General features: G+C 42.3%; 1 protein-coding gene across 10 annotated transcripts in view; it reads left to right on the top strand.

Annotated features, from left to right (window-relative positions):
- Positions 1 to 2,764, top strand: part of SMAD1 (SMAD family member 1) — a 77,626-nt gene extending 74,862 nt beyond the window's left edge. For 9 of the 10 annotated variants that reach the window (XM_078001426.1, XM_078001424.1, XM_078001425.1 and 6 more), the window contains one exon: positions 1,370 to 2,764. In XM_078001426.1, coding sequence (XP_077857552.1) covers positions 1,370 to 1,513 — 144 coding nt within the window. In that variant the 3' untranslated portion in view covers positions 1,514 to 2,764. 10 annotated transcript variants of the gene reach the window in all.
- Positions 2,765 to 11,543: the final 8,779 nt, after the last annotated feature.

The raw sequence follows: 11,543 nt of genomic DNA on the forward strand, positions 1-11,543 counted from the left end.
TTTTGATGTTCGGATACATTTCCTTTTCTTTCTTTCTTTTTTTTTTTTTTTTTTAAGACAGAGTCTTGCTCTGTCGCCCAGTCTGGAGTGCAATGGTGTGATCTCGGCTCACTACAACCTCCGCCTCCCAGGTTCAAGCAATTCTCCTGCCTCAGGCTCCCGAGTAACTGGGATTACAGGCGTGTGCCACAGCACCCGGCTAATTTCTGTATTTTTAGTAGAGTCAGAGTTTCGCCATGTTGGCCAGGCTGGTCTCAAACTCCTGACCTCTAGTGATCCACCTGCCTGAGACAGAGTCTTGCTCTGTCACCCAGGCCGGAGTGCAGTGGTGTGATCTTGACTCGTGGTAACCTCCGCCTCCTGGATTCAAGTGATTCTCATGCCTAAGCTTCCCAAGTAGCGGGGATTACAGGGATACACCACCACACCTGGCTACTTTTTATATTTTTAGTAGAGATGGGGTTTCACCATGTTGGCCAGGCTGGTCTGGAGCTCCCGACCTCAGGTGATCTGCCCGTCTTGGACTCCCAAAGTGCTGGGATTACAGGTGTGAGCCACCGCACCTGGCCCCAGATCTATTTCTTAAAACTACTGGAGTAGATAGGTAGCAGAAATAAATAGAACCCAACCTTCTCTGATACTCCTCATGAAACAGTGACTAAAGGATTAATCATTGTCCATCCCCACCAGTGAGTTTTTGATCTTTGCAGTAGCAGTTACTTTTCTCTTTTTCATAGTGACTTTATTCTGTGGAACTCTACTGTCTTAATGCAGTAGTTCTGACAAGCTACCTTCTTGTACAAATGAATGATAGAATGTATTGATTCATGGCAATGGCTAGGTGTCAATAATAGCTTTTTGGATACTTAAATGTACTCCTGCCCGTTTTGCTTAGAGATTGAAAGATCAAGAGCTGTGTGTTGATAGGAGGCTGATTCAGTGGCCGAATAAGGAAGAAATTGAATGTCAGTCTGTCTAGCATAGCTTTTTTGTTTTATTTTCTTGATAAAATGAGAATTTAATAATAGCTATTACATTACTATCAGAAATGGGCAATTAAAATAAAAGTTTTACAGTGCCTTTATTAAGACAACTTTATAATGTATTTTAAAATCTTCATTCCTCAAGACTGGTAATTCTTATTGGAATCCTTGGATGGACCCTGGGGAGCTAACATCCATCCTTTGAAATTGCCTGCCAAATTATATGTGTGTTTGTATATGTGTGTTTTTTTCTCCCCGGCGGCGGGGGGCAGGGAGGAAAGATGCATAGCTTTAATCAGAGTCTTGGTTATGTGAACCCTTCTTACTTAATAAGTTTAACCACTGAGTTAAAACAAGTTAAATGACCTCCAGTATGTTTTTCCTAGGGCTGGGGAGCAGAATACCACCGCCAGGATGTTACTAGCACCCCCTGCTGGATTGAGATACATCTGCACGGCCCCCTCCAGTGGCTGGATAAAGTTCTTACTCAAATGGGTTCACCTCATAATCCTATTTCATCTGTGTCTTAAATGGCCCCAGGCATCTGCCTCTTGAAAACTATTGAGCCTTGCATGTACTTGAAGGATGGATGAGTCAGACACGATTGAGAACTGACAAAGGAGCCTTGATAATACTTGACCTCTGTGACCAACTGTTGGATTCAGAAATTTAAACAACAAAACAAAACAAAAAAACCCACCTTGGTAACATACTGTTGATATCAAGAACCTGTTTAGTTTACATCGTAACATTCTATTGTAAAATCAAACTAAAATGCAGACTTTTAGCAGGACTTTGTGTATAGTTAAAGGAGAAATGGCCAAGCCAGGGACAAATTGTCTATTAGAAAATGGTCCTAAGAGATTCTTTGGTGTTTGGCACTTTAAGGTCATCGTTGGGCAGAAGTTTAGCATTAATAGTTGTTCTGAAACGTGTTTTATCAGGTTTAGAGCCCATGTTGAGTCTTCTTTTCATGGGTTTTCATAATATTTTAAAACTATTTGTTTAGCGATGGTTTTGTTTGTTTGTTTTCAGTAAAGGTTAGTCTTGATGATATACATAATAATCTTTCTAAAATTGTATACTGACCATACTTGCTGTCAGAATAATGCTAGGCATATGCTCTTTCCTAAATATGTATGTACAGAGTATTTGGAAGTTAAGAATTGATTAGACTAGTGAATTTAGGAGTATTTGAGGTGGGTGGGGGGAAGAGGGAAATGACAACTGCAAATGTAGACTATACTGTAAAAATTCAGTTTGTTGCTTTAAAGAAACAAACTGATATCTGAATTTTGCTGTGTTTCCATTTTTTAGAGATTTTTATCATTTTTTTCTCTCTCTTTTGGCATTCTTTTATCTCATGCTCTTCAAAAGGCAGTTCTGCAGCTGGTTAATTCATGTAACTGTGAGAACAAATGAATAATTCCTGCTATTCTGAAATTGCTTACATGTTTCAATACCAGTTATATGGAGTGCTTGAATTTAATAAGCAGTTTTTACGGAGTTTACAGTACAGAAATAGGCTTTAATTTTCAAGTGAATTTTTTGCCAAACTTAGTAACTGTTAAATATTTGGAGGATTTAAAGAACATCCCAGTTTGAATTCATTTCAAACTTTTTAAATTTTTTTGTACTATGTTTGGTTTTATCTTTCTTCTGTTAATCTTTTGTATTCACTTATGCTCTCGTACATTGAGTACTTTTATTCCAAAACTAGTGGGTTTTCTCTACTGGAAATTTTCAATAAACCTGTCATTATTGCTTACTTTGATTAAAAATTTGTCATTTCCTTTGTTCACCTACTAGATTTTAGGATCAGTAAAGTTTGCTACCCTTCTGAGAGTTTTTTTCTTAAATATCCTCCACCAAACATGAGTGAAATTACTATTTCAGAGACTGGACACAGTAGCATGAAGAGACTGGAGCCAATTTCAGTCACAAAACACAGGAGATGTACACCTTTAAAAATTAAGAAAAACTACAAAAATCTTACGTGTATGAACTTTTTAATTTTAGAAATTATAGCAACAGCACTTGTTGGTTAGTACCAGGCAGTCAACCAAAGCAACAATTTCTAAACTTCAGATGAAGATACAAGCGTGACTGTGGGAGGAGGTAATAAAGGGGGAGGGATGAGAACTCACAGTGCAGCAGATGACGACTACCTTTGCAGTCAGTCTACTTAAGGCTGGGATGATCCCAACACTACCCATTCCCCCACAAAAAAGTTTCCCAATGAGGGACACAGATTGAAGGACACTTAGATTATTTCCTGCCCCAATAGATGCCATTCTTTCTCCTTTACATTTTTGTGTATCTTTCCTGGAGTGTGTTTATGAGACCTGAAATTTAAGGACCCTCCCTTTTTAAACCTGGTTTCAAAGAAAAGAATGCCTTTTTCACCCCCAAAATACAACATTTATTCCCTAAACTATGACCAAGCAAAAATTTCTACAGCTGCTTTTTGTGTCCAAAAAACAATGATATAAGTAGAGAAATCCCCGGACAGAAGTCCTACATTGTAACACAAATTCACGCACATCTTTGCTGGGTCACTTAACTTCTGTGAATCTCTGTTTCTTCATTTGTCAAGTGGAAATAATGTAGTTGTGACTTGTCACAAAATTGAGGTGCAGATGCCTTAAAAACGCATCTGCCATGCAAGTGTGGGAATCAGTTGAACTCTCCCATACGCTCTATTTTCCACTTACCTAAGTCATTTCAAGCACAGGCGATCTAGATAATAGTGATTGGTGAGATAAAATCAAAGTTGATATTTAAACTATTAGCCTTAACAATGAAGTAAAGAGATAAAGAGCTCAGGCTAGGATTCCTCATCCTTTTCCTAGTGAAAAGCCATTTTTGAGTTCCCATGGTTGCCTGGTGGGACAGTTATGCAAGTTGTTAGTTGGGTGTAGCAATGCTGGTAGCCAGCTTGAAGTTCTATCAGATAAAACATCAGGATCATCCAGTAGATTGAAATCTCCTGGTTGGGACCTGTGGCGTTTGCAACATGGTGCATAAGTAGGTCCTTCATGGTTAAGTGCAACTCTTATGTATTTTTGGTGAAATCTTAGGAAGACCATTGTCATCAGCCATAGGAGGCTATAAGTCTCTTGGAAAGGTTTAATTAAAGGAATGAAAAAAATCAACTATTAGACGTGGAGGGCCCTAGAGCTCTTGCGTCATTCTACATTTAATAGTAGTTGACTTCCATCAAGTTTTTTAGTTTTTCTTCACCTGTTTCCTTATCTATAAAATGGAGACAAGCCTACCTCCTGGGGTTATCATGAAGATTAAGCTGATACATGCAAAGCAGTTAGAACCTCTCAATAAGTGTTAATACAGCCAGCTAAATCTGGCTGGGAAGACACCTGAAAGGAATTTTATTCAAGAGAGTTTGATGAAGACCTACTTACCTTTGAAGTATTTAATAAACACAGTGGAAGATTTATCTTTGAGGAACTCAGAGTCTAGAGAGAGAAACCTGGAGAAAACTAGCAATGCTTGAGTGCCTAGCCTGTTGTTTTCCAGGACTCTGCAAGGGGTTCCCAAACATTGTCTGTCATCCTCCCAAGGACATATGAGATACTACTCTGTCCCCAACTCCTTATGGCATTTTTCTTTCTTTCTTTCGAGATGGAATTTCACTCTTGCTGCTCTGGCTGGGTTGCAATGGCGTGATCTCAGCTCACCGCAACCTCCACCTCCCAGATTCAAGTGATTCTCCTGCCTCAGCCTCCCAAGTGGCTGGGATTACAGGCATGTGCCACTATGCCCAGTTAATTTTGTATTTTTAGTAGAGATGGGATTTTCCCATGTTGGTCAGGCTGGTCTTGAATTCCTGACCTCAGGTGATCAGGCCGCCTCAGCCTCCCAAAGTGCTGAGATTACAGGTGTGAGCCACTGCACCCGGCCACCATTTTTCTTACAAATGAGGAAATTTAACTCAGAAGCTAAGGAAGTTGCCCCAAGTCACCTAGCTAGTTGGTGTGGAAATCAGAGCTTCAATTCAGATCTGACTTTAAAATCTAGAGTTAATTCTATTAAATACTATATTCTTTCTCTCGTGAGTTTACAGTCATATGTACTTACTATAAAATAAAGTAGAATGAAGAGCACAGAGGGAAGAAGTAGTTAAGACTTGGTTGGCTGGAGATCAGTGGAGTTTTTACAGCGGAAGTGTCATTTAAGATTGAGCTTTAATCATGGGAAGCATTTTGATAATTGGAGGAACTCGTGGGCAGGAGAAGACTCCAAGATAGATACCTGTTGTTTGCCGTGCCCCAGCATCTACCCCCCAGTTTTTAAAGATGTGCCTTCCAGCCTCAGGGTGACTGGGATTTATCATACTGCATGACATACCACCTCTGGCCAGTGTTGGATGGAACCTGCTCTTTGGGAATTCTGGAGCTGGAAATAAAGTCTCTGTGTGGCTGAAGATACAGTAAACCTTGTGAATTGTCCCCTGTCCTCTCACCTGCTATATGGGCTGGAGACGAGAAAGAAGAGAGAATTCTCAGGGCATCCAGCGTCCTGGCTCTAGGATTTACCAAGACCTGCCACATTTCTGTTCTTTGCTATCCTACCCCACCTCCCTTTTGCTTAATGTGGTTTCATTTGGATTTTTGTTCCTTAGAAGCAAATGAGGATTAAGTAATACTGTATGTAACTATTTGACTGTTAAAAAAAAAAAAGATAGATCCTTTTTTAAATAGATCATTTTCTTTTAACCAAAATAATACTTGTTCACGAAAGATTTTTAAAGTATGGGATAAAAAAGCGGAGTCACGCAGCGGAAGCATGCTGGACCCATAAAGTAAGGGATGAACAAAAAGAAGAAACCTAAAATCACCTGTATTAACCCATGATAATTAAATTAGTTTATCCTTGAACTAGGTCATGATAACCTGGCATAGAGGTAGCACGCTATAGGAAATGCAAATCTAGAGGTTAGTTGGATCACCTGCTTAGTAAAGAGATGATGATTGACTCCATTTTTTAAGCAGTTATTGAGTACCAATCCTGTGTCAGCCACTGTGGTGGGTGATAAAAGTGAACAAATCTCAGCCCTGCCCTCAAGGGGCCTGAACTCTAATGGGAAAGACAGACAAATAAATAGACTGATGGCACAGTGCCATGATAGCAAGGAGCACAGAACGGTACATAACCCAGACAGGAGTAAGGGGGAAATTCTCAGAGGAGACAGTGCCTCAGAGCTGAGTCTTGCTGTGCTAATAGGTATTACACGGCAAGGGATGGGAAGAGGGAAATGTGTACCAGGCAGAAAATAAGGCAAGACTGTTGGGAACCACCGGTAATTCTGGGTAGCTGGAATGTAGGACAATTCTATGCAATGGTAAGTAAGAGAATGGAGAGGTAGGAAGGGGCCAAGCCATTAACAATCTTGTGTATGTTCTGCTAAGAAATGAGATGTTCCCCAAAGATTTTAGCTCCTCGGGATCTCAACCCAAGGATCAAATAGAACAGGGGCCAGGAGAAAACCAACAGCCAACCATACACGTAAGGAGGAGAAAGGAGCTAACAAAGAGTGGGAAATAATCATGGAAGCCAAGGGAGGCATTTCAACAAGCAGGGCTTGATTTACAATATAGAGAAGGATGGAACTTAGAAGAAGTTTACACTTAGTAACTAGGAAGTCTTTGATAACCTTAAAGTTTTGTAGGAGTGGGGCATAAAGCCAAATTACAAGGGACTAAAAGGAAGGGGAGCATCACACATCGGGTCCTATTGTGGGGAGGGGGTAGGGGGGAAGGGATAGCATTAGGAGATATACCTAATGTAAATGATGAGTTAATGGGTGCAGCACACCAACATGGTACATGTATATATATGTAACAAACCTACACGTTGTGCACATGTACCCTAGAACTTAAAGTATAATAATAAAAAAAAAAAAAACAAGGAAAGAGTTTTTTTCTTTTGTGAAGATGAGGTCTCACTATGTTGCCCAGGCTGGTCTCAAATTCCTAGGCTCAAGTGATCCTCCCACCTCAGCCTCCCAAAGTGAGATTACAGGCATGAGCCACTGTGCCCAGCTCAAAAGCATTTTGATTCTAGAAAAGTTTATTGGTAAGAAGGATGCAAAGAGAATAGAATGAGGTGACTGGAGAGATAAGTAGTTGTGGAGAGAGACTCTGTTAGAACAAGGAGCTATGAACATGCCTGTTCGATGATGTCTGCCTCCTTGGTGAGGTCATCCACTCAAAGGGGACTAAGACTGGTTGAAGAACAGAAAGGTCAGAGCAGCCACTATGAAGAGAGGAGTCCACTAGTAATAAACCAAAGCATTGTCAAGAAGTATCAGTGTGCATGGCAAAGGTTGGATGATAGGACCTTGAGGTGGATTCAGTCCACATAATCATACAAAGTCTCTGGAATTTGGGGACTAAATCAGAGAAAAAGAATGGTAAAGTGCTTAGAGTTGGAGGATCGGCAAAGCAGTCCTGGGGAAATTCTGTCAGACTAATGACCATCATTGGAATGATGGCCTATGTGGAGCAGGCTAAGAATCAAACTAGGAACAAGAAGCCAAAGGGAGTTGCTGGGAAGCTGAGATGACAGCAAAGAGTGCATTCAGTGTGAGTGTCCACAGTCTTCAGTCATTACTTCCTCCCAGAGAAATTTGAGAAGACAAGCATCTTGAAATTCTCAGAAATAATGAATCCTGAACCAAGGCCATTTCACAAGGGTTGCTAATATAGATCAGAGTTGTGAAAGTCATTGGAGGAGAGGAAAATCAAGGAACCAAGAAGTAGACTGAGAGGAGTGAAGTGTTTTTGCTCCTCCTTGCATCACCAGGTAGTGCCTAACTCACAGTAGGCTTTCAGTAAAGAATGAGTGAATGATATTGTCTAGCCTCATAGACATTTGAGTTACCTATGGTGATACAGGAGGCACTGTGAAGGTTACAGTGAATTAGGGAAAGGGAGGGGCAGAGCCACTGTAGTAAAGAAACAAAAGTTAAACCATCAACAATTCAGAACAAGGGTCTGAAAAGGAAGATAAATGAGAAAGAAAACCAGGGCAAATCAGCAACATCTGTCATCCTGGGATCAGAATGGTCTTCCCCATGCTTGGCAGAGGCAGGTATTATACCAGAGCTCAGCAGACATTCATCTTCTGTCTTGTGTATCTTTTAAAGATTCCCTATACCTGAGGTTGTAGAAGGATTTCTGAAGAATTTCTAACTGACGTCACAGAGGCTGTGGTACTGTTAAATAAAGTAGGAACTCAAGAAAGAGGAAACAAGTGTGGGGTGAAGAAAATTAGGTTGGTGAAGCACACTGGCTGAGAATTCCCAGGCTCTTGAGAGTCTCCTTCTTTCTCATATTTCAGGTATGAACTAGTTGCTTCCCATGTGTTACTATGTCAGTAATAATATGCAGAATAAGAGCACACCCAGCAAGTGGAATGAATGGAATGTAGTGAGAAGGTCATAGAGAGAATAGCAGGAAAGGAATATGGTGATGGGGATACAAGATCTTTTCATCTCAGCCAAACCTCTCTTCTTCCCAAAGCACACTGTATTTCTAGCCACAAGGGAAACAATAGTGAATCTCTGAAAAGCTCATTGTCTATTGCCAACTCTAGGGACCATGGGCATAGGACATTTGGTATTTCCTGGGCTGATATAATCATTTAGAACAGCAGGTATTTCTTAAAAGAATGTTTCATTTTATGCCTGCATTTTTGTATACTACCAGGACTTATTAAAAAGAAATAATTTGCTGGGTGTCTTAAAAGTGTGCCAGATGTGGCCAGGCATAGTGGCTCATGCCTGTAATCCCAGTACTTGTAACCCAAGGCAGGTGGATCACTTGAGGCCAGGAGTTCAAGACCAGCTTGGTCAATGTGGTGAGACCCTGTCTGTACTAAAAAACATTAGCTGAGCATGGTGGCGCATGCCTGTAATCCCAGCTACTTGGGAGGCTGAAGTGGGAAAATTGCTTGAATCCAGGTGGCAGACGTTTCAGTGAGCCAAGATTGCACCACTGCACTCCAGCCTGGGCGACAGAGCAAGACTCTGTCCAAAAAAAAGAAAAGAAAAGAAAAGAAAAGAGCCAGATTCAGGTTTCACCCAACATAAAAGATGAGCTATAGGCCACAATAATTGGTTTCTTTGTTACATGTACATGTGTTTGTTTTAACTTTTTCTGGGATAATTGGGATTGCACAAATTGTAGGCAATTTACTGAAAAGTCTGCTTTTTATTGAGTCTGGTAACTGTGTACCATGTGTAGTTTCATAATTCTTAAGTGGTTTCTAAAGCAATGGTACCCCAAAGAGTGCTGTAGGGAAACCTCAGGCCTGCAGTTTTCAAGCACTGGGACTGTAAAACCACCTCAACAGATTTGGAAGCTCAGTGTTTGCAACTGAAAGGACATGATCTATTCAGACTAAATGTTGGCTGATAATTAAAAGGCAGGGAATTTCCATATTTAAAGCTTGAGGAAAGATGGCAAGATGGTTGACTAGACACAATCAGGAGGTATATCTGCCACTGAGAAACCAGGACATTGGGAAGACTGCCATATTTCTAACAGATCTTCAGAAGGAAGGCATTGAGAGTGAATGATGAGAAGACACAGATGCTGGGCTAAAGGGGGAGGAAGCTGGGAACCCTGCACGGGACCACCATACATTGGGACTTTGTCCTAGCCCCCAGTGACTCCTGGGGAAAGGGTGAGTTGAACAGGCAAGGAGAAACCCACTCTTACCATAGGCGTCCAGAATCCTGACAGCAGGAGACTCCATGACCACCATGGACACTTGAATTGACAAGGAGAGCTGCTCAGAGAAGTGGTAGGGGCAGAACTCCAGCTGATGCAGAGCCCACAGGGTTTTGTGCAGGAGCACATGTAGTTGAGCATAGCCAGGGATGCCCATGACCCTAAGTTCCACTCACTCCCACATGGGACTTTAGCCCCAACAGAACTGTCAGGCCTGAACTCTGTAGGGTGATCCTGCCCATAAAATGGGGCCAGTCTGACCTGAGCACCCCTTAGTCTGGTGGCCTCTCCTGGTACCCCAGCCTGCCCATGCCCACTTGCAGTGCAGCCTCGGGTACCCAGGGAGCCTGGGGACCCACATCATGGTTCCTTTGCTGGAAGACCACACCTGACTGGAAGAGAGCTCCAGCAGAGCAGCTCCCACAGACACGCACCAGCCCATTCACACCCTTTCCTCACTGCAGCCTCCCCTGCACTGCTTTGCCTGCATGCATTCACACACAGCCACCCCCAACATCACTATGCCAGTGCACGTGTGCATCAGCAGACCTTGCTTCCTTTTCCTCACCAGCAGGCATGTGCATGTGCACCCTGTCATGCCACTGCTGCTGGCACAAATGCGCCCTGCCCCTTTCCCCCACCACACGGCCACTGCTGTCAGAGTGTTGGCAGACATGCAGCCTGCCAGCCATGCCCCAACCAGTGCCTCATCCCTGCACTGTCACTGCCACTGGTGCAAAACTAGGCACAGAAAACAGTGGACGTGCCCCCACCCTGGGTAGCCACCACTGCTGGTGTGAACGTGTGCAGAGGGCACATAGTACTATGCCCAATAGTGTCCTGCCCCCATGCTACCACCACCACTGGCAGGAATATATGCACAGTCACCAGCAGAATCCCTCACGTCCCCCACACCAGCACCTCTCAGCCATGCTGCCTCCACTGATGTTGCAAATGCCCACACAGAGACAGGCACTTTGGTATCCACTAGCAACCTTCTGCAACCAATGAGCGTGTACCCCACCATGCTGCTGCTGCTGCTGCTGCTGCTGGCTTGTGCAAACAAGGATAGATACCACTGCTACTGCCCTACAAAGTGCTTTGGCTGGCACTACCCATTGGAGTGTTGTGACTAGCTTGTGACTAGCAGCCAGAGAACATGTCAGCCCCTCCAGTGCAGCACGTTTCTAACCTCAAGAAGCCAAAGAATAAAGCCAGGACCCAATACCAATCCCCCAGAGTCACAGCATGCAGTCTAGAAGTCCTGAGCTGAGGCCTGGCTCCCTAAAATCTTCCAGGAATGAAGCCAGTCAAATGAATCCACCTTATACCACAGTCAAACCCCCAAGGTCATTAAATAGGATAAATAAAATAAAATAAAATAAAAATACCATAAAATAAATAAATAATAATAAATAAATAAAATAAAATAAAGATCATCCAAAGGACAGCAACTTTAAATACTGAGGAACATCAGCCCACAAAGATGAGGAAGAAACAGCACAAGAACTCTGACAGTTCGAAAAGCCAGAGTGCCTTCTTTCCTCAGATGACTGCACTAGTTCTCTAGCAAGGGTTCTTAACTTGGCTGAGATGACAGAAATGGAATTCAGAATATGGATAGGAACAAAGATGATTGAGATTCCCGAAAACATTGAAACCTAATTGAAGGAAGCCAAGAATCACAACAAAACGATACAGGAGCGGCAGACAAAATGACCTATATAGAAAAGAATGTAACCAACCCAAGAAAGCTGGAGAAACACACTACAAGAATTTCATGATGTGATCACAAGTATTCAGA

This window comes from Macaca mulatta, chromosome 5 (genome assembly GCF_049350105.2).
Source record: "Macaca mulatta isolate MMU2019108-1 chromosome 5, T2T-MMU8v2.0, whole genome shotgun sequence".
Taxonomy (NCBI): Eukaryota; Metazoa; Chordata; class Mammalia; order Primates; family Cercopithecidae; genus Macaca; species Macaca mulatta.